At 42.6% G+C, this 24,675-nt stretch overlaps 1 protein-coding gene across 2 annotated transcripts; it reads left to right on the top strand.

Moving 5' to 3' along the window:
- Positions 1–391: 391 nt before the first annotated feature.
- On the top strand, positions 392–24,327 carry LOC308577222 (uncharacterized protein). 2 transcript variants are annotated; one of them, XM_081177249.1, is made up of 13 exons: positions 392–594; positions 1,045–1,123; positions 1,405–1,649; positions 2,102–2,238; positions 3,774–5,445; positions 5,653–5,821; positions 13,071–13,327; positions 18,662–18,792; positions 19,768–20,005; positions 20,225–20,360; positions 21,815–22,062; positions 23,199–23,335; positions 23,431–24,327. In XM_081177249.1, the coding sequence occupies exons 1-13, from the start codon at positions 534–536 to the stop codon at positions 23,695–23,697; spliced, it is 3,777 nt and encodes a 1,258-aa protein (XP_081033375.1). In that variant the 5' UTR covers positions 392–533; the 3' UTR covers positions 23,698–24,327. The 2 variants fall into 2 exon arrangements, with proteins under 2 accessions (XP_081033375.1, XP_081033374.1); XM_081177248.1 differs by having other exon boundaries at positions 1,045–1,216.
- The last annotated feature ends 348 nt before the right edge of the window (positions 24,328–24,675 follow it).

Genomic DNA, 24,675 nt, shown 5'->3' with positions numbered 1-24,675 from the left:
CAGTTCTGTTTTAACATACAGGTCACAGTTGGTCCTCCACATGTTCCAACCCCTGCTAAATTCCGCTTTCTGGGAATCACAAATGGCTAGAGTGCTGTTACACTCAGGTCCTGTTTCGGCGCTTCCCATATGTTTCTGGTTGCCCACTGTGAGAACAGGTTGCTTGGACTAGGTGAGCGAGGTCCAGCAGGCTTTTCCCATGTTCTTATGTTTCTTGGATTCCAGCTCCCATCTGCTCCAGCCAGTGCTGGGGACAGCAGCATCTTTGAAAGAGAACTGCATTCAAGGATCAGAAGAGGTGACAGGAACACTGAACTCGAGTCTTAAGGCATGCTAGAATTCAAAGCAGTTCTCAGAGTTCTATGGAGTTGATGTCACAGGTGAGTCTTTTGTGAGCTTAAATGTTCCATCCCAGACAACTCATGTGCTGACTCCCTGCCTCAGTGGGGCCTGTGGATTACACTACCTCTTCTCATCTTCCCTATGAAGCACCTTTATGATCCCAAAGCCTCCCTCTGCCATAGAGAGGAAGGATGGAGCTTCTCCTTGGGCTCTCTGCCCTTTTCCAGTTGTTTTTGTCCTCCTCCACCACCTGTAAGTGACCACAGGCAGAGCTAGCACACTTGAGTTCTGCTCCCCATGTTATGGGAAGCAGAAAGGCTTGTGCAACCCAGAAACTCTTTAGGATTAAGCGGTATAACTGAATGGGAGGTTTCAAGTACAGAACATTAGCCCCTGACAATGAACTATGTATAAAGCTCATGTTTTTAAAAAGAAAAAGGTTCCATGTGGCGTTCATTTGCACAGCCAACTAATTCATTTGACTAACCTGTACCATGTTGAGGGAGGGTGTGCAATACTGGTTTACATTAGAGGCTAACTCTAGAACTGGCCTGGAGTGTTGGTGAGCCATCAAAGGCTCCTCCATTGGGGTTAACCACCACTCAATATCCAAAGCCCCAACTAAAGCATGTATTACACATTGTACCACAGTCAGGATGCAGGGAATGGGAGATCCTACAATATTCTACTGTTCCTCTGTAGTCTGTAGCATCCGGCATCCCTGGACGAATTGGGACAAGTCTCCCTCCCCAGAAGAGAGAGAAGCCCTGGAAGCACCCTGGTTAGTGAACATATTTGGCAATGGCAAAAGGTGCCAAGGAGTTGTCCTGAGCAGCTGGTGGGTCCTGACAGCAGCCAACTGTTTCCTACTGATGTGAGTAATGTGAGAGATTGGAAGTGCTTTTCTCCTGATGGAGTGCTAGCTCTGGTCCTAAGATGGTTGGTTCTGAAATGAAACAGAGTGCCTGAACAATGAACAGGCTGTTGTGGAGTAAGGTCTCGCCATTCAGGATCTGATAGCTATGGTTGATTATTAAATGACCTTCCATGTTTGCCTTGCAGGCAGCCGAGCAATGTGGAATTCACTGGCGCTCATGGTCGTTTCAGCACCAAGACAGTGAGCCAGTTCATTTCACACCGGGGTTTCAGCTCTTGGGATGCACCACCCAACAATGACCTGGGACTCATTCTGCTTGGCCAGCCAGTTGATTTAAGGAAGCCAGACATATGGCCAGCTTGTGTCATTCGGAAAGAAAAACCCTATGACACGCAAGAGGAATGTAGGATTATTGAGCGGAGACACGACGGTGAGTTTGGAGGTGCCCTGTCAAGGTCTGAGGGGGTTGCGCTAGTGGGGAAGGTGACCACAGCCCAAAGTCATAGGTACTCATAAGTCTGCAAGTTATTTAAAAAGACTAAGTGTATGTGTCACATCTGTTAGAACCACTATACTCAACTAATGTGTATTTGGCACATAGTTTAATATATTGAGAGTGTTGGGGTGATTATTACTCAATTATATTATTGTATAATTATATAATTATATAAATTATATATCTTAGGGCTATGGAAATATTAGAAAAAATATGGTCAGTGAAGGCTTAGAAGTTAGAGAAGGCTATGTAGGAGAATTTGATTTTTTAAAAAAACGCATGCACACACACACACACACAGCGCTGAGACTGATGAGTGCTGGAGTGGACCCCTGGAGTTAGGCTAACAGGCCTTGCAGTTTATAGTCATCTCTCCATCTTCACAGGGTCCTTCAGATGGTCAGTGAAGGAGATCATTGTGCATACTTTGGTGACATCAGAATGTGCCAAGCAATGGCCTGACATAGGCAAATCATGGAACTTGTGTGTTTCAAGAGAGGCGTCTAATGACACAAACTGCATGGTAATCCCTTATGAATGGATTCAGGGTCGATTGTGTGAATGGGGACACACACACACACACACACACACACACACACACACACACACTTTACACCAACCCTAGCAAAGGTAAAGGACCCCTGACAGTTAAGTCCAGTCACGAACGACTCTGGTGTTGCGGCGCTCATCTCGCTTTACTGGCCGAGGGAGCCGACGTTTCTCCGCAGACAGTTTTTCTGGGTCATGTGGCCAGCATGACTAAGCCACTTCTGGCGAAACCAGAGTAGTGCACAGAAATGCCCTTTATCTTCCCGCCAGATATTTATCTACTTGCACTTTGACATGCTTTCGAACTGCTAGGTTGGCAGGAGCTAGACCTGGCCACAAAAAACCCTTCCCATTGATCACATTGGGGAGGAGGGATTAAACAATGGCCACTTGCACATATTTTTTTGTCCAGACCACATCTCCACAACAGAGTATATGGGGTGCTTTCTGGTAATGGGGTGGATATGGGGTGACTCACTCATCAACCCATCACAGCTCATTACCATTTGTATATAAATCCCACACAGGGAGACCGGATAATAGGGTGCACAGCATGTGTCTGTATCTCTCTGACTTCATGTTGTACACATAAGGCTCACAAAAGGGAACATGGGAAACAGGTAGAAAGGGTACTTTGTACAGAGAAGAAGCCTCTTGTACAAAGCAACCTGTCTCCAGAACAACCCAGGAGCTTAGGCATTGCTAACATTTCTTCTCTTCCCGGATCCCTTGCCAGGTGCCTTTTCTCTAGCAAATGGGGTACCAGGACAGAGTACTTCACACAATGCTATTGCTGTTGTCATATCTCTTTGCATTTTGTGATGCAGGAAGATGTGTTAAGGCACATCCCTATTGATTTGGGGTCCTTGTTCAAAATTCAAAAAGGAAGCTGCATATGAGAAGGACAGCACTTCCCTCATACTTCAGCAACGGCCAGCAAATTGTGATTCTGTATTCCAAACCAACTCCACCTCATCAGTTCTCTAGTGGGTGCCCATTCTATACTTCCCTTTTCTAGTCACCATTTTGTGTATGTGGGAAGTTAGATCTGGTCTTATACTATTTGATAGGACCAATGTCATTAGAAAGGAACTACAATCAGCAGAGGGGAAGGGAAGATTGGCCAAGGTTTGGAAATACCAGAATTCTAATGGGATTTTTTTTTAAAGTGTGAGTGTATAGGACACCAACAAACATTACCAGAAAGCACAAATAGTTATGTAGGAGAAATGAAGGGCAGGGATGACAGGGACACCTTTTCTTCATTCTGGACACATCCTGTCATGTTTCACCTGCTGGTGCGGACAGGAAACAGCACAATCAAACAAAATAATTGCCTCTTCATGCCAACTGCAGCATAGCTGAGGAGCTGGGAAAAAACTACTGAGCTCCTATGCTTCCCAAGAGGCAGCCTTTCTTGCTGCTTTTAGTGGCACAGACCCCTTTTTTATCATCTGCTTTAGTTGTCTCATTCCATATCTGATTATCATGCTCTCTTTTCTGCTACAGGTGTCTGTAGGCAGTCCTGTGATTTGTCGTGACCCTGGCAGCGGGCACTGGGAGGTGATGGGTGTTGTGTCCCAGAGCTTACACGACTGCACAGCTCCTATCCTGGCTTCTCAGATTTTATCCCATTTGAAGTGGCTGAGTCAAGAAGGAGCACTTGGTCCACAACTGAACGATAGCAAGACCACTAATGGTGAATTGTCTTCCCCAGCAATCACACCATTATATGCTCTGTCTGAAACAGAAGGAGAATTATCTTCAACAGCTGGAGAATCTGTAACATTCCCAACAGGCATAGTATTCACATCAACAGCACAAACAACCACACAAGTCCCACAAGCGTCTATAACACCCCCAATTGTGGAACAAGAATCTGAAGCATCTGAAGCAGTTGGACCTGTTGAACCATCAGAAGTAGCTTTGACATCCAACCCCCCACTGTTGGATTCTACCTTTACAAATGAACTCTCATCGCCAGAAGCTACAAAACCATTGACTGTAATACCTACAACTTCAGTGCACTCTACATCAGCACTCAATAGACTACAGTCAGTAGTCACAATAGTTGCAGCAGATAATCATGTAAATTTTACAACATCCACAACAATTCAGAAAACATCCACAACAACGCAGTCCCTCCCCAATATCACAACACCCCATGTAACACTTACAACTACCAGGCAGTCCCCATTTTTATCATCTTCAACAACTGGACAGACATCTACAATGGCCAGAGAAACATCTTCTGTAGTGTCTTCCACACTTGAACATCTATCTTCTGCAACATCTACAATAGCACTAAAATCCACAACAACGCAGAAGTTGTCCACAACAGCAGGGCAGTCGCCCACAACAACAGGGCATTCGTCCACAACAACAGGGCATTCATCCACAACAACAGGGCAGTCGTCCACAACAACAGGGCATTCACCCACAACAACAGGGCATTCATCCACAACAACAGGGCAGTCGTCCACAACAACAGGGCATTCACCCACAACAACAGGGCAGTCGTCCACAACAACAGGGCAGTCGTCCACAACAACAGGGCAGTCGTCCACAACAACAGGGTATTCGTCTACAACAACAGGGCATTCATCCACAACAACAGGGCATTCGTCCACAACAGCAGGACAGTCGTCCACAACAACAGGGCAGTCGTCCACAACAACAGGGCAGTCATCCACAACAGCAGGGCAGTCGTCCACAACAACAGGACAGTCGTCCACAACAACAGGACAGTCGTCCACAACAACAGGACAGTCATCCACAACATCCTCTACAACCAACCAAATATCTGTAACATCCACAATACACTCAACAGAAATGTCAGCTGTTGTACAACCACATATAATAATAATACCTGCTACCACTTCACAGCCACAAACGCCTCCTTCAACAGCCGTAGCATCCATACCAGACACTTATATCAACCAAGGTGCTCCTGTTCATATTGTTGTAGCTAGGCCACAGTTCCCCAAGAGTAAACGCGAGGAAGGCCCATCTCCTGGCCCTTCCCTAGCATTACTTGCCCCACCTAGTGTAACCATAATGCCCAACTTGCAACTCCCTGTACAGGTGACGCTGAAACAGTGTGAGATGGGACTGGCATGGGATGCCAACTCCCATACCTACCAACTTAACAAGATGGCAGTTCTTACGGATCGCAAATTTGGTGAGTACATGTACTCCCCACCCCTGAAAAATAATAATAATAAGGGGGAGATCTGAGGAACTGGTTATGTGTGTGCCACCAGTTGCTCCCCCATCATTCTGTCGGGAAATAGAGTGTACTGGATAATATTACTTCAGACTTCCGTTAGATAAACTGAGAACTGAAGGCAAGCAAATTCATTTCTAATATGTTGGTCTTTCCCTTCAGGATGTGGGCTGCGGCCTGGTTTTGTGCCCAAATGCCCAAGCTGCTCTGAGGCGGAGTTGGGGGAATTTCCCTGGGTTGTTGCTCTCACGCTGCCCATCCGGCATTTCTGTGCTGGCTCCATTCTCAACCCCTGGTGGATTTTAACCTCAGCCAACTGTGCCAACCTTATGTAAGTATCCTGTTATTCAGGTTGACCTAGTTCTAGATGGGTGCATTGTCTTGGTCGCTCTCTCTCTCTGCATTTTCAATTTTACAATACACCATACACATTTTACCTTATACTATTTTTTACAGACTTCCCAACCTAACCTTCAGTGACATTCTAACAGAACCTTAGTTTGCTGCATTTCCGTTGTTTTCTACACCTTATTTTAATTCTACCAAATCCTTTGTTTTATTTTACTGTTCAAACAGTTGCTTGCAGGCCAGTTGTAATATCATTTCTTTTTAGGTACTCTCTGAAATATTCCCACTCAGCCCTTGTCCTCCCTTCATCACAATCCCTTATTTTAGAAGTCATGCTCGCTAATTCTGCAAACAGTCAGTTTATCGAACAATTGCTCTTCTGTTGGAATAGCTTTGTCTTTCCAAATCTTTGCATACATAATTCTTGTAGCAACTGTGGCGTATAAAAATAGGTTACACACCTTTTTTGGTAGCTCCTCTCCTATGATGGCTAGCTGGAAGGCTTTGGGTTTTGGGGGTGAAGGTAAATTTAAACATTTTTTAAAAATTCTTCATAGACCATCTCCCAATATTTTTTGATTGCTTGCAAGGCCACCACATGTGTTTTAGGGATCCTTCCTCCTCTGAGCATATCCAACAGAGTTTAGAGCCCCTTTTGTACATTTTGATGAGTTTTGTGGGCATCAGGTACCACCTATACACAATTTTTAATTTATTCTCCTTCATCTGATAACAAGCTGAAAAATCAATTTTTCGGTGCCATTTTTCGGGGGGGGGAAACAGAATATTATAAATAAAATCGCAGTGGTAGACCAAAACTCTAAAGATATAAGGAATGAATTTCAGTGGTTTTACTCAAAACTGTAGGCAAGGCAGACTTGTTCTTTCTTTTTCTTTTTTCAAAAAAAAATATTGGTTTTCGCAAAATTAATAAACACATTAACAAATAAACAGACAAACATAAATCATAACCTTATTAAAACTAATCTTCTTAACATTGTTAAGTGACTTCCTCGTACGCCCCTAGTTGAATTTCAATGAATATCATTTTAACGGTTTTCCAAATCAAAGTTCTTAAAATCTTAACCTAATCACTTAACATCAGTCATTCTTCCCAATTCAGCATTAAGCATAATATTTCCTCGCATTACTTATTTAAATCCTAGGCCTAGCTGGTAATTGCAAGCTTTTTCCAATTAATTTAACTTAATGTATTTAACTAAATAGTAATTAAAATTCTTCCATTCTTCCTGATACTCCTCCTCATTCTGGTCACGGACTCTACCGGTCAGGTCGGCAAGCTCCGAAAAGTCCATCATCTTCATCTGCCATTCTTCCACAGTTGGTAGTTTTTGCGTTTCCCACTTCTTAGCTAGTAATATTCAAGCAGCAGTTGTGGCATACAAAAATAATTTAACATCTTTCTTGGGCAATTCCAAACCTGTTATTCCAAGAAGAAAGACTTCTGGTTTCTTTATAAATGTATATTTCATCATTCTTTTCAATTCGTTATAAATCTTTTCCCAGAAGTCTTTCACCTTGGGGTAGGTCCACCACATGTGATAAAAAGTTCCTTCTTTTTCTTTACATTTCCAACATAGGTTGTCACAGTTATGATAAATCTTTGCTAGTTTAACAGGGGTCAAATACCATCTATACATCATCATATTTTCATTATATTTTCCTTTAACATTGTACGCGTGAACTTAACCCCTTTCTTCCACAATCTTTCCCAATCCTCAAACATTATGTTATGTCCTACATTTCTTGCCCAATCTATCATTACTGATTTAACTTGTTCATCCTTTGTATGCCACGCCAACAGTAACTTATATATTTTAGTTACAGATAGGTAGCCGTGTTGGTCTGCCATAGTCAAAATAAAAAAATTCCTTCCAGTAGCACCTTAAAGACCAACTAAGTTAGTTCTTGGTATGAGCTTTCGTGTGCATGCACACTTCTTCAGATACACTGAAACAGAAGTTGCCAGATCCTTCTCTGGCAACTTCTGTTTCAGTGTATCTGAAGAAGTGTGCATGCACATGAAAGCTCATACCAAGAACTAACTTAGTTGGTCTTTAAGGTGCTACTAGAAGGAATTTTTTTATTTTTATATATTTTAGACAGATTTTTAACTTTAGAATCCAACAACTCTGTCTCCAACTTAGATTTTTCAGAAGCAAAACTATTTTTCTTATCTAATTTATACAATTAATTAATCTGGTGGTAGTGTAACCAATTTTAACTTATATTTAACTTGATCAAATGGTAAAGTTTGTATCCTTCATTATCCTCCAATAATAAATCTGAATATCTCAACCATTTGATTTCCATATTTAACTTTTATCTGAGCCTTCGCCTCCACTGGTGAAAGCCATCTGGGCGTTTTCCTTTCTAAAAGATCTTTGTATTTTATCCAAACATTGTACAACGATTTCCTAATTACATTATTTTTAAATGCATTATGGGCCTTTACCTTATCATACCATAAATATGCATGCCATCCAAATACATTGTCGAATCCCTCCAAATCTAATACATCAGTATCTTCTAGTTGTATCCATTCTTTAATGCAGCAAAGCGCTGCTGCTTCAAAATAGATTTTCAAATCTGGTAGGGGAAAATCCCCCTCTTTATTTATTTATTTATTTATTTATTTTTTAAATGATATTTATTGAAACAAAAAAAAATAAAATTACACAGAAAAAAGACAAAATTACAAAAAAGAAGAAAAAACAAAAGCATAAAAAGAAAAATAAAAAATAAAACCATTGCTTTCAAATTCTCCAGTTTCCGTTACCTTCTTTCCATGACCTCCTCCTCCTCCCATCTCTTGTATCTTGATTAATAATTGTCACAGCAAATCCTTTCCATAATTCATAATATTTTATCTTTACGTTGCCTTACTCTATTATCATCGTCTTATAAAAACGACCTTAGAGCTTAAAACTTAAATCTTTTTTACCAACTACTCATAACCATTACCTTTTTGCCAAATTCTTTAAACATTTTTACAAGAGCCAAGTTATTTCATTTCAACATTTTCCCAACATTCATAAAACATTTCTAGTAATAATAATAATATAAAAAATACAGTAAAATAAAAACAATCCAATCTTCTTCCAGCGTCCCCTCCCCCCGGTCCCGGGATTGTCAGTCTTTTTTTTTGTCCCATTAGTCTGGCACATTAACCTGGTGCTCTTATATCCGAGGCCTTCAAATTTCTTCCATGTCCCTTCCGCAGCTCTTCTTCATATTTTCCTTTCACTCGCGGGAACTCCAGCTTAATAGTGTTTTTTACCCTTTTCAGCAAATCAGCCCTTATCTCACAGTCCAGACTAAGCTCCATGTGATGTTTAAAAACATATTTCAAATTCCCTCCAAAATTGAAAGTCCCAACAGCTCCAAACCTCTGACGGCCCATTACCAGACTCGGAAAGTCCAAACATCCCTGCAAAGGGGGGTCAGTCCAACCCCCCATTTCCAGTTCAATCCAAACTTTATCTTTCCAAAACTGGTTTTTTCCAAGTTCATTTATCAGATCCAAAGGCTCATTTTCCTGCTGGGCCAAAAGTCCCTCCATCCCTGGCGTCCCAGATTCAGAAAAATCCTCTTCTTTCTGTTGTTCTGTCATGGCACGCTCCTGTTTTAGTTCCTGAATGGGCTCCATGTACTTTTCCACTACCTGATCAAAGGTTTTGGCAGCATTAGTCATAAAAAGCATCTTCTGACTTAACTGATCCAATAGGGCGTTTATTTCACAGAAAGCACCCAACAGTGCTTCTGAAGGCATTGTCCTGCAAGGTCACAAAATTATTTCCCACAGTTGTAATCAGTAACAGCCGCAAGTTCCCAGGATTTAGTTACAATTTCATAGTTCCCCTCTAGGGGGAAAAACTTCTGATTGTTCTTTTCCTTGAAAACAATGGCAACAGAGTTTCTTCTTTAAGATATTTTGTCCATATTTGTTCTTTTAAGAGACGAAAGGAAACAATGGAATCACAATATTTCCCTACTTTTAACTATCTGTCAAAGCATTTATTTCTGGTCAATGAGCTTCAATCGTCAAATCTGACACCCCGCTCCAGGGTCAGGACAGTGGAAAATTACTTTACTTTAACTTTATTTCCGCAGGTTTAAACAACTCAATAAAAGTCCCCCTTCTTCCCCTGCTTCCGAAGGGGGGTTCCGCAATTTTGAATGATGAAAGACGATCCTTTAAAAGTGATTTTTAAGGCTCTAGTTTATGTTGTCTTTGCTTTGTTATAACTACAAGAAAACGGAAGGGTGACTTCCTGTTTAGCCCTTTCCGTTTCAGTACCAAATTAGGGTAAATTTTAGAGTCCCTTTTATTCCGCCAATTCTTGTTTAAAATCCAGGTATTTAGCGTTCCAGTACTCACGGTTAGTTATTTTTGATGCCAAATTGTCCCAGGAAAAAGGCAGCGCTCTCCGGCAATGACTGTGCGGCTTTGCAATTGACTCACAGCACCGCGCCACTTCCCCCTCTTCACTTCGGAGCCCGTTTCTGGGTTCCTTAGTGGGTTGGGGGGGCGCTAAAGGTGCCTGCTGAGTCCCACGGTCACAGGCTTCATCCGCCTGTGATTTTCAGAAGGGTCCCTGCTACGCCGCAGCGGAAAAGACCAGTTTCGTGCGGAGCTTGTCCCTCCAGTTCAGAGGGAGTCCGCCATCACTGGAGGCGCCACCCCGGAAGTCCCCCCTCTTTCTTTAGAATCCGTAAGTAATTTGTATTTAATTCTGGGTTTTTCCCCGTGCCAGATAAATCAAGATAAAGCTTTCTTCCATTCTTTAAAACATTTCACATTATCTATAATTGGGAGGGCTTAAAACAAAAAAAAGCATCTTTGGCAACACATTCATCTTAACCACTGAGATCCGGCCCATTCATGACAATTTTAAGTTTGACCATATCTCTAAATCTCTCTTAATTTCATTCCATAATTTCTCATAATTATCTTTGTACAAGTTCAGATTTTTCCCAGACAGGTTCACCCCCAAATATTTAAAATTTTTCACAAAATCTAGGCCCGTCTTTTCTTGTAGAAGTTTTCTTTCCTCATTGTCCAGATTTTTCTCTATTACTTTGGTTTTGCTCTTGTTTAACCTAAATCCCGCTACCTGCCCAAATTCCTGTATCAGCTCCAGTGCTTTTACTGCACTGGAGTCTGGGTCTTGCAGTGTCAATACTAAATCATCAGCAAAGGCTTTTAATTTATATTGTTTGGATCCTACAGTAATACCTTTAATTTGTTCATCTTTTTTGATCATACTTAGCAAGACCTCTAGGACTAAAATAAACAGCAAAAGGGGCACCCTTGCCTGGTTCCCTTCTCTATTCTAATTTCTTCCGATACCACATTATTTAGAATAATTTTAGCTTTTTGTTTGATAGATCGCTTTAATAACATTTAAAAAATCTTGACCAGCCCCCATACTTTCAAAGTTATGTAGCATAAAACTCCAAGATACATTGTCAAAGGCCTTCTCTGCATCTATAAACATTAACATTGCTTTACAGCTCTTTCTTGCTTTTAACGTTTCCAAAATATCCACAGTGTTTCTAATATTATGTTTCATATGCCTTCCAGGCAAGAATCCTGCCTGGTCCTTGTGGATATACTTAGATAAAACTTTCTTTAGCCTGTTGGCCAATATATTTGCAAAAATTTTGTGATCCACACTGAGTAGGAAGATTGGTCTGTAGTTCTTGACGTTGGATCTATCTTGACCCTGTTTGGGGATAAGAGTGATACCTTCCAAGTTTCAGTAGTAGTATATCTCAATACACCTATTTCAATGGCAGGTGGCACTGTGGGTTAAACCACAGAGCCTAGGGCTTGCCGATCAGAAGGTCGGCGGTTCGAATCCCCGCAACGGGGTGAGCTCCCGTTCCTCGGTCCCTGCTCCTGCCAACCTAGCAGTTCAAAAGCGCGTCAAAGTGCAAGTAGATAAATAGATACCGCTCCGGAAGGAAGGTAAAAGGCGTTTCCGCACACTGCTCTGGATCGCCAGAAGTGGCTTAGTCATGCTGGCCACATGACCCGGAAGCTGTACGCTGGCTCCCTCGGCCATTAAAGCGAGATGAGCGCTGCAACCCTAGAGTCGTTCGCAACTGGACCTAATGGTCAGGGGTCCCTTTACCTTTATTTCAATGATGGGCATAGATATGGCCATTAAGCAAGCCAAAACTGGCAAAGCAACAGGCCCTGACAGACTGACAGCTATGTATTATAAAACATTCCAAGAAGTTTTAGCAATCCCACTGAAAGAGGTGTTGAACAGAACTCTTCAAGGTGAAGAGATCCCAACATCATGGAAGAAAGTTCCTGGTCAGTCACCATGACTTTGGAGCCCTTGAGCGTATAAGTCAAATGAAGTTGTTGTTGCTTGCCCTGTATGCTTCATTTTACACTTGTATACATTGTATATATTGAATTGCATTTGCCATTTTACTGCCCATTCACTCTTACAAAATATATTGCTGCCCCAAGCACCTTTTTACTGTGTATCACATCCACTGACGGAGCCAGTGTGGTGTAGTGGTTAAGAGCGGTAGTCTCGTAATCTGGGGAACCGGGTTCGAGTCTCCGCTCCTCCACATGCAGCTGCTGGGTGACCTTGGGCTAGTCACACTTCTCTGAAGTCTCTCAGCCCCACTCACCTCACAGAGTGTTTGTTGTGAGGGAGGAAGGGAAAGGAGATTGTGAGCCGCTTTGAGATTCCTTAGGGTAGTGATAAAGCGGGATATCAAATCCAAACTCTTCTTCCTCTTCTTCTTCATTTAAAAATGCTGAATTTTATTGTATTATTATAATACTGCCCTTCATCCTAGGATCACAGGGTGCTTTACTAGCATGCTAGAACATTTCTATCCTTCTCAGTGATTTCCAGACTTGTGCTGAGTTGTGCCTTAAAAAGTTACCCAGCCACCACATTGGAACATGTATTCATCATTCTGTGCCCACTGAAGTAGGAAGTCCTTATGTAGCATTAATAACCTTCCCACCCCAAATATATGTCATTTCTTTTACATGCTGTGCAGGTGTTATGGGGCCACAGAAGCACATTTTATTTGATTGCATATAAAGTTCACAGTTCATATAATAAAAGTTCAAATAACAACAGTATCTACAAGAGAGTGCTCGATACCTGTTTCTGCAACATGTTGTGTGTGGTTGCTGAAACTATTATGTTGCTGTATCTCTGTTTCAGAAAAAATTCAGAAGCTTTGGCCCTGGTGCAGGCTGGTCTAGTTGACATCTCCAAGGCAATGTACTCAGTGCAGACCCACCAGTCTCTGACACACCCAAACTGGTTGGAGCACAGGGACCTTCACAACCTGGGCCTTTTGCAATTGGAGGAGCCACTGGAATTTGGTCCCCTTGTTGCACCCGTGTGTCTCTCAGACAAGGCAGATGCAATAGGTGACTTCAGAAATTGTTGGCTACCAGGCTGGTCTGTGCTGGAAGGTGAGTGGTGCACTTGCTTTCTCCTTGTACACTGTGATCTGAATTGCACAGGGAGGGGCTCTCTTTTTTTTTTGCAAATAATTTTTATTCAGTTTTCTTTTTGCTTATATTGATTACAACCATAATTACATATTTACAGTTTTTGAACCTCCACCAACACCTCCCGCAGTCATCCATTTTTCTTATTTTCCCGCATTTTCTATATAATATTGCTAATCTGTCATTATCTTACGTCTCTCTGATTCTGTCATGCAATATACCTTACAATATTACAAAGTCTCTTTAAACCCCACTAGCGTTGTTTGTTGATCACATGTAGTTTCCAGATATGCCGCAAACTTTCCCCAGTCCTCGATGAATTTTTGATCTTTTTGATATCTTATTCTCCCAGTCATTTTGTCCAATTCTGCGTAATCTATGAGTTTCATCCTCCATTCACTCAAAGTCGGCAATTCCTCCTGTCTCCACCTCTGGGCCATCAGTATTCTCGCCGCTGTAACAGCGTATTGGAACAATTTGTAATCCTGTCTTTTTATCTCTCTTCCTGTTATACCTAGTAGGAAGGATTCTGGCTTCTTTGCAAATGAATATTTAAACATCTTTTTCAACTCACAATAAATCAAATCCCAGAATCCCCTCACCTTCCTGCAATCCCACCACATATGAAAGAGAGATCCCTCTTTTTCTTTGCACTTCCAGCACCTGTTGCATGTCTTGTACATCTTTGCTAATTTCACCGGTGTAATATACCACCTATACACCATCTTCATTATGTTTTCCTTTAGTGCCGTGCATGCAGTAAATTTCATATTATCGTTCCATACCTTTTCCCATTCCTCTAGTTGTATATTGTAACCAAAGTCTCTGGCCCACTTAATCATGACCGACTTGATCTCCTCGTCCTTTGTTTGCCATTCTAAAAGTAGTTTATACATTTTTGAGATTATCTTAACATCACTATCAATTATCTCTAATTGAAATTTGGACACTTTTTCTATATAGCCTTTTTCTTTAAGATCTTTGTTAAATAATGCATTTGCCTGGAAGTATTGCGTCCAATCATAGACCTGGTCCTTAACTTGTTCGTATGGCTTCAATTTCCATTTCTCCCCCTCTTTCACTACCAGTTCACCATATGTTATCCAGTTTGGTCTCATATTGATCTTTTTTACTGACATTGTCTCTAGTGGTGACAACCAATGCGGGGTTTTAAATTCCAAAATATTTTTATACCTGTCCCAGACCTCTATTAATGAACCTCTTATAACATGGTTACTGAAACCTTTATGGACTTTCTTCTTCTCCAACCACAAATAGGCGTGCCATCCGAACCTATTATCATGGCCCTCTAAGTCTAGTAATTTGTTGTTCTTTAGTTTTATCCACTCCTTTAGCCAGCAAAGGCAAGCCGCCTCATAATATAACTTTAAATCTGGCAGGGCAAAACCACCTCTTTCCTTGGCATCTATCAACAACTTAAATTGTATTCTGGGTTTCTTGCCCTGCCAGATATATCTCGAAAGCGTTCTTTGCCACTCTTTAAACACACTTATTCCCCTGATTATAGGGATCATTTGAAACAAAAATATCATTTTAGGGAGCACGCACATTTTGATAGTTGATATTCTGCCCCAAAAGGACAGTTTCATTCTACCCCAGGTTTCCAAATCTTTCTTAATTCCCTTCCACACTTGAATGTAATTATTCTCATATAAAACAATATTTTTTGGGGTCAGCCATATTCCCAGGTATTTTACTTTTTTAGTCACATCAATCCCAGATTCTCGTTTCAATCCTTCCACTAGACTCTGATCCATATTCTTGACCATTATTTTTGTTTTCTTTTTGTTTAATGTAAATCCGGCCACTTTACCAAACTGGTCTATTTCCTCCAATACTTCATTTAGGCTACTTATGGGTTCTTCAATCGTTATTACTATGTCGTCGGCAAAGGCTTTGATCTTATATTCGTTTTTGCCGACTGTCACCCCCTTTATTTTATCGTTGTTCCTTACCGAGCCTAAAAGGACTTCCAGGACTGTTAGAAATAATAACGGCGAAAGAGGGCACCCCTGTCTAGTACCTTTTGATATCTTAAATTCTTCGGTATGTACATTATTCACAATTAGTTTAGCTCTCTGTTCCGAATAGATTGACCTTATCCCGTTATAAAATTCATTCCCTACATCCATCATTTCTAAATTCTTTAACATAAATTCCCACGAAATATTATCGAAGGCCTTCTCGGCGTCCACAAACATCAATAGGGCTTGCTTCTCGTTCCTTACAGACAGATATTCCAAAATGTTTATTATGTTCCTAACATTGTCTTTCATCTGTCTGCTCGGAAGGAAGCCTGCCTGGTCTGTATGTATTACCTCCTGCAGTATCTTCTTTAATCTTTTTGCTAGTATTCCAGCAAAAATCTTGTAATCTATGTTCAGCAGAGATATTGGCCTATAATTCTTTACTTGTGTCAGATCAGAATCTTGCTTGGGAATGAGTGTAATAAAGGCCTCTTTCCACGTTCCAGGTATATCCTGTTGTTGCAATATGTTATTCATAACTTCCTTTATTGGTAGTATTAGGGCGTGCCTTAATTCTTTGTAGTAACTGGATGTTAAACCGTCTGGTCCTGGTGCCTTCCCTTTTTTCAGTTCTTTTATTATTTCGCTTATTTCCTCGTTTACAATTGGGGCATTCAGTCGGTCTTTCTTATCTGTCGGGATCTTTTGCACTCTTTTTTCCTTTAAAAATCTTTCTATTTTCTTCATATTGTTCTTTTCTCTATTGTTATATAAGTGTTTATAAAAGTCCAGGAATCCTTTCCTAATAGCTTTAGGGTTTTCGACTTCTTCTCCATCTAAAATAATTTTATTAATTGTGCTTTGTTCCTTCCTTTTCCTAATTTGCCACGCAAGCCATTTACCAGATTTATTTGCAAATTTGAAATTTTTCTGTCGAAGTCTTTTGATGTTCCATTCCACCTCTTTATTAATGATCATTGCGAATTGTGTCTGCAGGACTTTAATATTCTCTTTTATTTTTAGGCTGTTTGGGTTCTTAATTAATTCCCTTTCATTATCCATTATTTGTTTTAATATTTCCTTCCTCCCTTTCTCTCTATTCTTGTTCTTAATTGCATTCTGTTGGATAAAGAATCCTCTTATCACTGCTTTACTAGCGTCCCAAACTATACTCATTTTTGTACCTTTGTTCATATTATCCTTAAAATAATCTGTCAATTTTTTCTTTGCCTCTTGGATGAACTTTTGATCATCCATGAGGTAATCGTTGAGACGCCATCTAAATGATCTTTCTTCGTATCCTTTAACCTCCATTTTTATCGGGCTGTGATCTGATATTGTTTTTGGTTGTATCTCAATTTGCCTAATTCTTGGGGTTAACTCCTCCGAAACCCAAATTTGATCAATTCTTGATAAAGATTGATTTGGTTCGGAGTAAAAAGTGAACTGCTTCTCCAGCGGGTGTCTCAATCTCCATATATCAATTAGATTAAAGTTTTTTATCATGGTAAAAAAGGTCTTAGGCAGTTTCCCTTCTCTACTTACATTTTTTTCTCTTAACCTATCGATTTCCAGTGAGACCACCCCATTCATGTCCCCCATGAGTATCATTTTTTGGTCCATGTATTCAAACAACTTTTCTTCCAGATTTTTATAGAAGTCCATTTTATTTCCATTAGGTGCATAAATCCCGACAATTATTATTTTTTCGCCTTGCCATTTAATCTGTATTGCTATTATTCTTCCTTCTTCATCTTTAAAGATTTGTTGCGCCTCTATCTTCTTTTTTACATATATTACAACCCCTCTCTTTTTCCCTTTATCGGAAGATACAAATTCGTTTCCCAGTCTATTATTAATCAAGATTTTCCTGTGCTTTTTTGCCACATGCGTTTCTTGGAGACAGATGATGTCAAGATTTTTCTTTTTCAAATATTGTTCGATTTTATTGCGTTTCCTCCTGTCATTCATTCCATTAATATTCCAATTCCATAATTTTAATGCCATCTTTCCTTCCCCAATTAAGGATTTGTCTAGTTAATTATGATCTGGCTTCTTCCTGTTCTTCTCCTTCCTCTTCTTCTTCCTCTTCTTCTTCCTCTTCCTCCCCTTCCTCTGATTCTCCGTTTTCCTCTTCCTTTTCTTCTAAATACTTTCTTTCTAATAAACCGACTCCTCCTACTGCTCCTCTTTCCTCCTCTTCTTCTTCTTCTGCCATCAACTCCTTGTAACGCCTCTGAAGTTTACTTATTTCCTCCGGACTGATAAGTCTGTGTTTCTTACTTTTGTAAGTAAATGAGATCCCTTGAGGGAATTCCCATTTAAATTCAATCTTATTCTTCTTGAGAATTTGGACCAGTGGCTTATATGGGTCTCTTCGTTTCAACAATCTCACTGGAATATCTTTAAAAATAATTATATAATTCCCATCAATGTTTAATCTCCTTTCTCTGTTTTTTTGTAAAATTAAGTTCCTCATGTCTTTATCTTTGAAGGTAATCAGACAATCTCCTGGCATTTTCTTTATTCTAGATGTTCTTGTTCTTATTCTAAACGCATTTTGAACTGATCTCTCCACTTCTTCTTTTTGTATTGCCAACCATTTTGCTATTTCAGTTATCAGTTTCTCTCTAATATTTTCTCCTTGTATTTTAGGGAGGGGCTCTCTTAAATGACCTTGTTGGTTCTTCCAGTCTCTGTGATTCTGTGAGCAAGATTGCATATCAGTTAGTAGTTAGGGTCCCCAGGCTGAGGCTTGGAAAAGATACTCAAGAGAGATAAGTCTGTCTGGTTTTGTGCAGCGCCCTCTCATGAAACGATGCATAAAAGGTATAATGCTAGTGTCACATCACTCTTGCAGGCAGCCAGAGAGCTGTCTTGTTGTTTCAGATAAGTCTGGGAACATCAACCTTCCACAGCTCATCTTCATGGACACTCCTGTCCATTGTCCACTCTCTATCCCAATATTCCTTTTCTTTTGCCCTGGTCTGGACTCTTCTCCTTATTCCTCTTGCCCACTTCAACTTTCAGCCCTCCTGTTCCCATCTGCTCAATTTCTTTATCCTGCTATAGGGGTGGGGAACTTGCAGTACTCCAGTTGCTAAGGGACTCCAACTCCCACCGGCCTCAACCAACATTGTCAAAGGTCATGTATGATGGGAGCTGTAGTCTGGCAACAGCTGGAAGGTGAAAGGATCCTCATCTCTGTGCCCTGCTGGTGGTCATCACTGAGGGCATGGAGATGGATTTATGCTGCCTAACTTGAGGGCAGATGGTGCTACCCCCATGTGTTCTCTCCCTGCTGTAGGAGGCCCTGCCGTGCTGCTGAGACATCCCTTAGACATCCTGAGCGTCACCAGCTGCGACCAGCTTGGGGAGCAGCTCTCCAATGCCATATTCTGTATCAAGGCTCAAATGGGCCCGGAAGGAGTCTGCACGGTGAGAGAGAGCTTGGGAGTAGATCATCATTATGACCCACCTCCACCGCTTTTTGACTCGGTGCTGATATCAGCTGGCTGTGGATTTAAAAAGTCAGTCTCCTCACCCATTTGTTAAACTGAAGAGGTTAAAAGACATAATTCCTGCCTGCCACACATAGCTCTTTCAGGTGTACAACAGCACCTAGATATTGCATGTTCTCTGTCTGTCTGTCTTTCTGTCTCTCTCATACTGCTATCATGGATCCAGTAGATGGCTATTTACAAATTAGCTTGTTACATGGTTTGCATAAAGTAGAGGCGGCATGTCGAAACAGGAAGTGCCGCCTTGCCCTGCCACTGCCGCAACCATACCTGCTGCCACCAGTGTTGCTTCTCTACCTGCCCTGCTGCCAACAGCACCAATTTTGGGTGAGATATCACTGAAATTGCACAAGATTGTGCATGCTCCACAAGGTCTTGCAAAATTTCGGATGTGATTTCAGCCAAAATCAGCACCAGTACGAGCACCATTTCTGTGCCAGAAGTGGGGCAGGTGGGGCACCTGCAGGGCTAAAGCCTTGTGGGCTCCTGCTGTTTGAGGCAGCTACTGAGCCAGCTCTAGCATAAAGTGCCCCACAGAAAGCAGGTCAACTGCTGTTTGAAAGTGTTAAGTTGTGGGTGAACATATCAGACGACACAGCGATTCTTCAAACAGCTCTTGTTTATTCACAGGCCAGGACAGAACTGAACTGAAGGGTTCAGTCAGCCTGCTTATATAGAGCTCCAGTACAATGTAACTGTAACAATTTTCTAAAACTATCCAATCACTGAACGTCACTTTCGATCCCTTATTTGCATAACTATCTACAGTATCCCCCTGCTGGCCCAGGATGAGAACTTCAGTACATAACAGAAAGAGTGTAATGATTGGGAAGTTTCTTTTGTACCTACTTCTCTTTCTCATTTTCCCTTCCTTCTCCCTCCTCCTATCCAGGGTGATGTGGGTTCTCCGCTGATCTGCCCTGACCCCCAGGATGGGGCCTGGCTTCAGCTGGGGGTGCTGAGCAGTTTTGATGAAGCCTGCTCTCGCCCCTATGTCTTCAGCAGTCTGCCCCACTACCTGCCCTGGTTGGAGAGGACCACAAAGGTTGCAGGGTATCGTTACAATCGCACAGTTCCTTGGAAACATCTGAGGCCTACAAAAAATCTTAGGCAGCTACAGAAACCAGAGAGTGAGTGATAGCTTGGAATTTCTCATGTGAGCTGCTTCAAAACACATGTCCCTTCTCCCCCAGGTCACTGTGGCCTGTACCTATGATGGCACAATGCCTTCCAGAGCACCCCTGAATGGCATTTCATGTACATTTCCTGCTGTTTAGAGTTAGCCTCACTTGCTCTGCTATTGTCCTCTCCCCCACCACACACTGACCCAGCCTCTTTGACCTCTTCAGCCCTGGCTGCATGGATTTCAGCACAATTGTCCTTGCCCTGGCAAGTGCTCATCGCCACATGTGAGAATCAGAGCTGCGGGGGCTCAATTCTGAACCGCTACTGGGTGTTGACTACAGCACAGTGTGTTCAACAGACGTAAGTGATGCCCCCATTCTCCTGGCCTTCTTCGGAATCAGTGCCAAATGGGAGAAGCATGGCGGGCCAACTTAGGCCCACAGGCTAGAGGTTCTCTAGCCCTGTATAAGGAGATCAGAGCCCATGCCCTTTGGGGGACTCTAGTTCATTTATCAATATTCACCCATTCCGTGCTACATGTTAGGGCAGGGAGACATTTCATTACAGGGTGAATGTGAACGAGGCACACCTATTTTGTTCACCTAGGCTGTAGGACATGGGTAGGCAAACTAAGGCCCGGGGGCCAGATGCAGCCCAATTGCCTTCTAAATCCGGCCCTTGGACAGTCTGGGAATCAGTGTGTTTTTACATGAGTAGAATGTGTCCTTTTATTTAAAATGCATCTCTGGGTTATATGTGGGGCATAGGAATTTATTCATTCCCCCCCCCAAAAAAAATATAGCCTGGCCCCCCACAAGGTCTGAGGGACAGTGGACCGGCCCCCTGCTGAAAATGTTTCTGACCCCTGCTGTAGGATATAGCTGCCCAGAGGGCATACAGGAAAGGGAGAAGGCTGTACTCCGCAGCATCAACAATGAGTTCAGATAACATGAACAGAAGCAAGAAAAAGGCCCAGATTACCGTAGTTTTAACATAGGTCAACATCAAGTTTACCATAGTTTATGAAGGAGTTGTTACTTTGAATAAACTATGTAAACATAGCTGAGCCTGCTGCCTGCCCTGTCCCATCATTATGGGTCCTAAAGGTAAAGGTAAAGGGACCCCTGGCCATTAGGTCCAGTCGTGGCCAACTCTGGGGTTGCGGCGCTCATCTTGCTTATTGGCCGAGGGAGCCGGCTTACAGCTTCCGGGTCATGTGGCCAGCATGACTAAGCCACTTCTGCCGAACCAGAGCAGAGCACGGAAATACCGTTTACCTTCCCGCCGGAGCGGTACCTATTTATCTACTTGCACTTGACGTGCTTTCAAACTGCTAGGTTAGCAGGAGCTAGGACTGAGCAATGGGAGCTCACCCCGTCATTGCGGGGGTTTGAACCGCTGACCTTATGGGTCCTACCAAGAGCAAAAAAAATGAAGAACAAGAGACTATTCCCTGTTAGTGATGGCTAGTGCCCATTTGGGACTGGTAGGGTGGAAAGCAGGGAGGCCACAATGGAGTTGGAGTCAATAACAGCCAGCGCCAACTGATTCTAGTTTTGTCCCCATCCTGCTCCCTGCGGAGTTCTGCAAGGGCAACACAGAGAATGAGGAGGAGGAAAAAGCAGACGGCCAGTGCCATCACCTGAACTGGTTGTAGCTAAGAAGGCAGGTGGGTAGGGGCTTAGGGCAGACTGAGGTTGGTGGGGCAGTGCCCCATTTGCCTTAATGGACTAGCCTACACTATTCCCTTTGCCCTGTTGCTTTTCCTCTGACCCAAAACAGAGTTATTCCAGGCCGCTCTTTGCTGTTTGCAGGGACCCAGGAAACATAGCTGTCTTTGTGAGGCTGACACACCCCAAGGGCCACGCCAGAGGCATCCATGTTGCTGCAATTTACCCTTATGAGGAGACGACGCAGCACAGTCTCTCTGGCAGCTCCAACGTGGCTCTGCTGCTCCTCCAGAAGCCCATCGCCTTTGACCAACATGTGGCTGCTATGGCATACTTCCCAAAGGAGCCCTGGGATAGCTGCAAAGTGATGGGTCTACAAATGATGCCATCTGGTATGCCAGGAGACTGACTGGGAGTGGGGTGGGAGTGGGGTGGAGGGAGAGGAGAGAGGGACCTTGCTATTGTATAGGGCTGTATGCTCCAAGACTATTTCAAACAGTCTCTGTTCCTTAACATCAAATATCCCTTAGTACATTCATTTGGAAGCCCTGTAACGCTGCATCAAGTTGCAGCATGATTTGTGCAGGCAGCCAGTGAAGCTTAACCTGCCTTTTGCCCCCAACTACTCTGTGTGCGTGCGCGCGCGTTTGCTTACACACACACACACACACACACACACACACACACACACACACACCTTGTGTGTGAACTGTAAGGATCAGCTGTGCTGAGTGGAAGTGGACAGTCCTTGAAGACACACCCACCAGGGACACATCTACTCTCCAAATCTATATTCCATTAATCTTTATGCAATGGCCATGGCTGCCTGCAAAGAATCCTGAGCATTGTAGTTTGGCAAGGGTGCTGAGACTTCTCAGCAATCTCTCACAGAGCAAAAAAATCTCCAGGGTTATCTGAGGAGAAGGAATGGCTATAAAATTAGTGCAAGTGTACCAGAAAGATGTTGAGAGGAACTCTTGACTGTCGCTGCCTCACAGCATCTCTTGTGTCTCCCTAGTAACATTTGTTAAATGACATGTTACATGCCATCATCATGCACATTGCAAACATCATCCAATGAAGTACAGTGAAAAAACACTGAAAGCAATGATGATATATCTCATGTCTTGGCAGTTGCAGGAGGGGACCATATGTCTGTGGTAACGTGTCCCTCGCAACATGTAAATTAGGCCCCGTGTTTATGGCATAGATATGATGAAAGCATATGGCTAAAAGCGTAGGGAAGTTGTGGATTTTTCAGTGGTGCTAAACTAGATTATTATTGTGGTGATGGAAGCAGAGGTGGGGTGGGGGCACAGTTCCTGAGACAAATTAGTTCAGGATAAAATGGTGTGATTCAGCGGACAAATGTAGAGTCCAGGCATTTGGGAGTCAAGGATGGATTCTGACAGGGTGGAGCTTGGGGCAGTATGCCATAGGATGGAGGAAGGATTCTGGAAGTTTTCTTTCCCAAAAGTGGGAAGTGAATTGGAAGCAGTTTGCTGGCTAATCACCCATCTTTTGACAGGTGAAATTGGGGCTGACTCCAGCGCATACCAAGTCAAGGTGCTGATGCCCTCAGACTGTGCCAAGGAATATCCTGGGGTCAATCCAGGCATGTACTGTGTTGTAAGAAATAGCTCTAGCTACCTGCCTGGTGCTGCTGTGAGTATCTCTCCAAACAGCCTCCAACCAACCACTCATCTTCACACCTTGTGACAGGCCATTCTTGCTTCATTCTTTTCTTCTTCTTCTCCCAGGTAGGTGAGGGTGCAGCCCTGCTGTGCCACTTGGAGGCCAAGAGCATGACATGGAGCCAGGTTGGCTTGATGAGTGAGCCCTTTCCGGGATCCCAGATGGTTGTTCTGTCCTCCAGCATCACCTCCTATGTGGACTGGATAGAAGAAACCTCCAGACAAGCCAAGCACCAATTATTCCTGCCCCGTGGGAGAGCAGCAGCCTGTGGACCCAGTAGCTGGATGCTCCTCCTGATCCTCTCATTGTTTAGGGAGGCAGAGTTAGGCTGAACACACATATTAGTGTGTTCTCATTCCTATTGAAGGTGCTGCGTTGGACGGTTCAGCTTCTGCAGTCGATTACCGGGTGCATGACTTTCCGTGCTGGAAGTGGCCCCGCTCTTCTCATCTCTGCAGGCACCATGGGATATCCACAACAAATTGCCAGGTGAAGGGCAGTTGCCACAGTTGCCTCCAGCAGTGGTCTATCAAGTCTCAGCTGGGATGGCCCAGATGCGCACCTTTCCGGACAATGCCATCAACTAGAGGCCTGTCCCTGGGAATGAGAGTCTAGCAAGAAGTATTGAGGCTACTGTGGACTTCTGCGCCAGCTATTGTTTCAGTAAATGAGCAAGTAACAAAAACGAGATGGAGATATTTCAAGAATATGTAAGGCATCATCCTAAGGACTTTAAGGGAGAAAGATAGAAAACCCATGGTAGACGTTCTGGAGAATTTTCCATACAATACATAGTCGACCCTCCAGATAACTTCTGATTTGTGCAGTCTCCCGTTACTTCTCCAAAGCATGGTATTTGCATAGAATATGTGTCTGCAATTGGGAAATTTAGCTGATATCAGTACTTGGACTATAATCTTATAATTAAAACTACGAATCAATAAAATAAAAATGCTCTCAAATACATTGTAGACTTCAAGTCGGTATAAGGCCAATATAGGGCCTAGCACTGAAACTTCAAGCCCTTCTTTTCCTTGTTGGTGGCAAGGAAAAAATACGGAGGTGGGGGTGTATGTACACACTTCCCAGATGCCATTATCCAGGTTTTAGGCAAGCATTCTTTGGTGAGAAACCCCAGCAGAGATTTACAACCACAAAACATGCAGCAAAGTAAAGCGTTGAAATATAGGCTCTCAGACCTTTAAAATATGCCCTTGTGAGTTCCAAAATAGTCCACTCTTTCCTTAGCATAGAAAAAGACCACATGTTTGGTAAGTTAAAAATGATGTGCCTGCAAACTCTTCAAAGGT

This window comes from Podarcis bocagei, assembly GCF_964188305.1.
Source record: "Podarcis bocagei genome assembly, chromosome: 17".
Lineage (NCBI taxonomy): Eukaryota > Metazoa > Chordata > Lepidosauria > Squamata > Lacertidae > Podarcis > Podarcis bocagei.
Note: the sequence above shows the minus strand (reverse complement) of the source record. Positions and strands in the feature narration are given on the sequence as shown.

Coding starts and splice junctions, on each gene's coding strand:
- LOC308577222 (XM_081177248.1), top strand. CDS start 534: ATGGAGCTTCTCCTTGGGCTCTCTGCCCTTTTCCAGTTGTTTTTGTCC. Junction 1,217..1,404: donor GCCAACTGTTTCCTACTGAT/GTGAGTAATGTG, acceptor TTTGCCTTGCAG/GCAGCCGAGCAATGTGGAAT. Junction 22,063..23,198: donor TCTACAAATGATGCCATCTG/GTATGCCAGGAG, acceptor ATCTTTTGACAG/GTGAAATTGGGGCTGACTCC.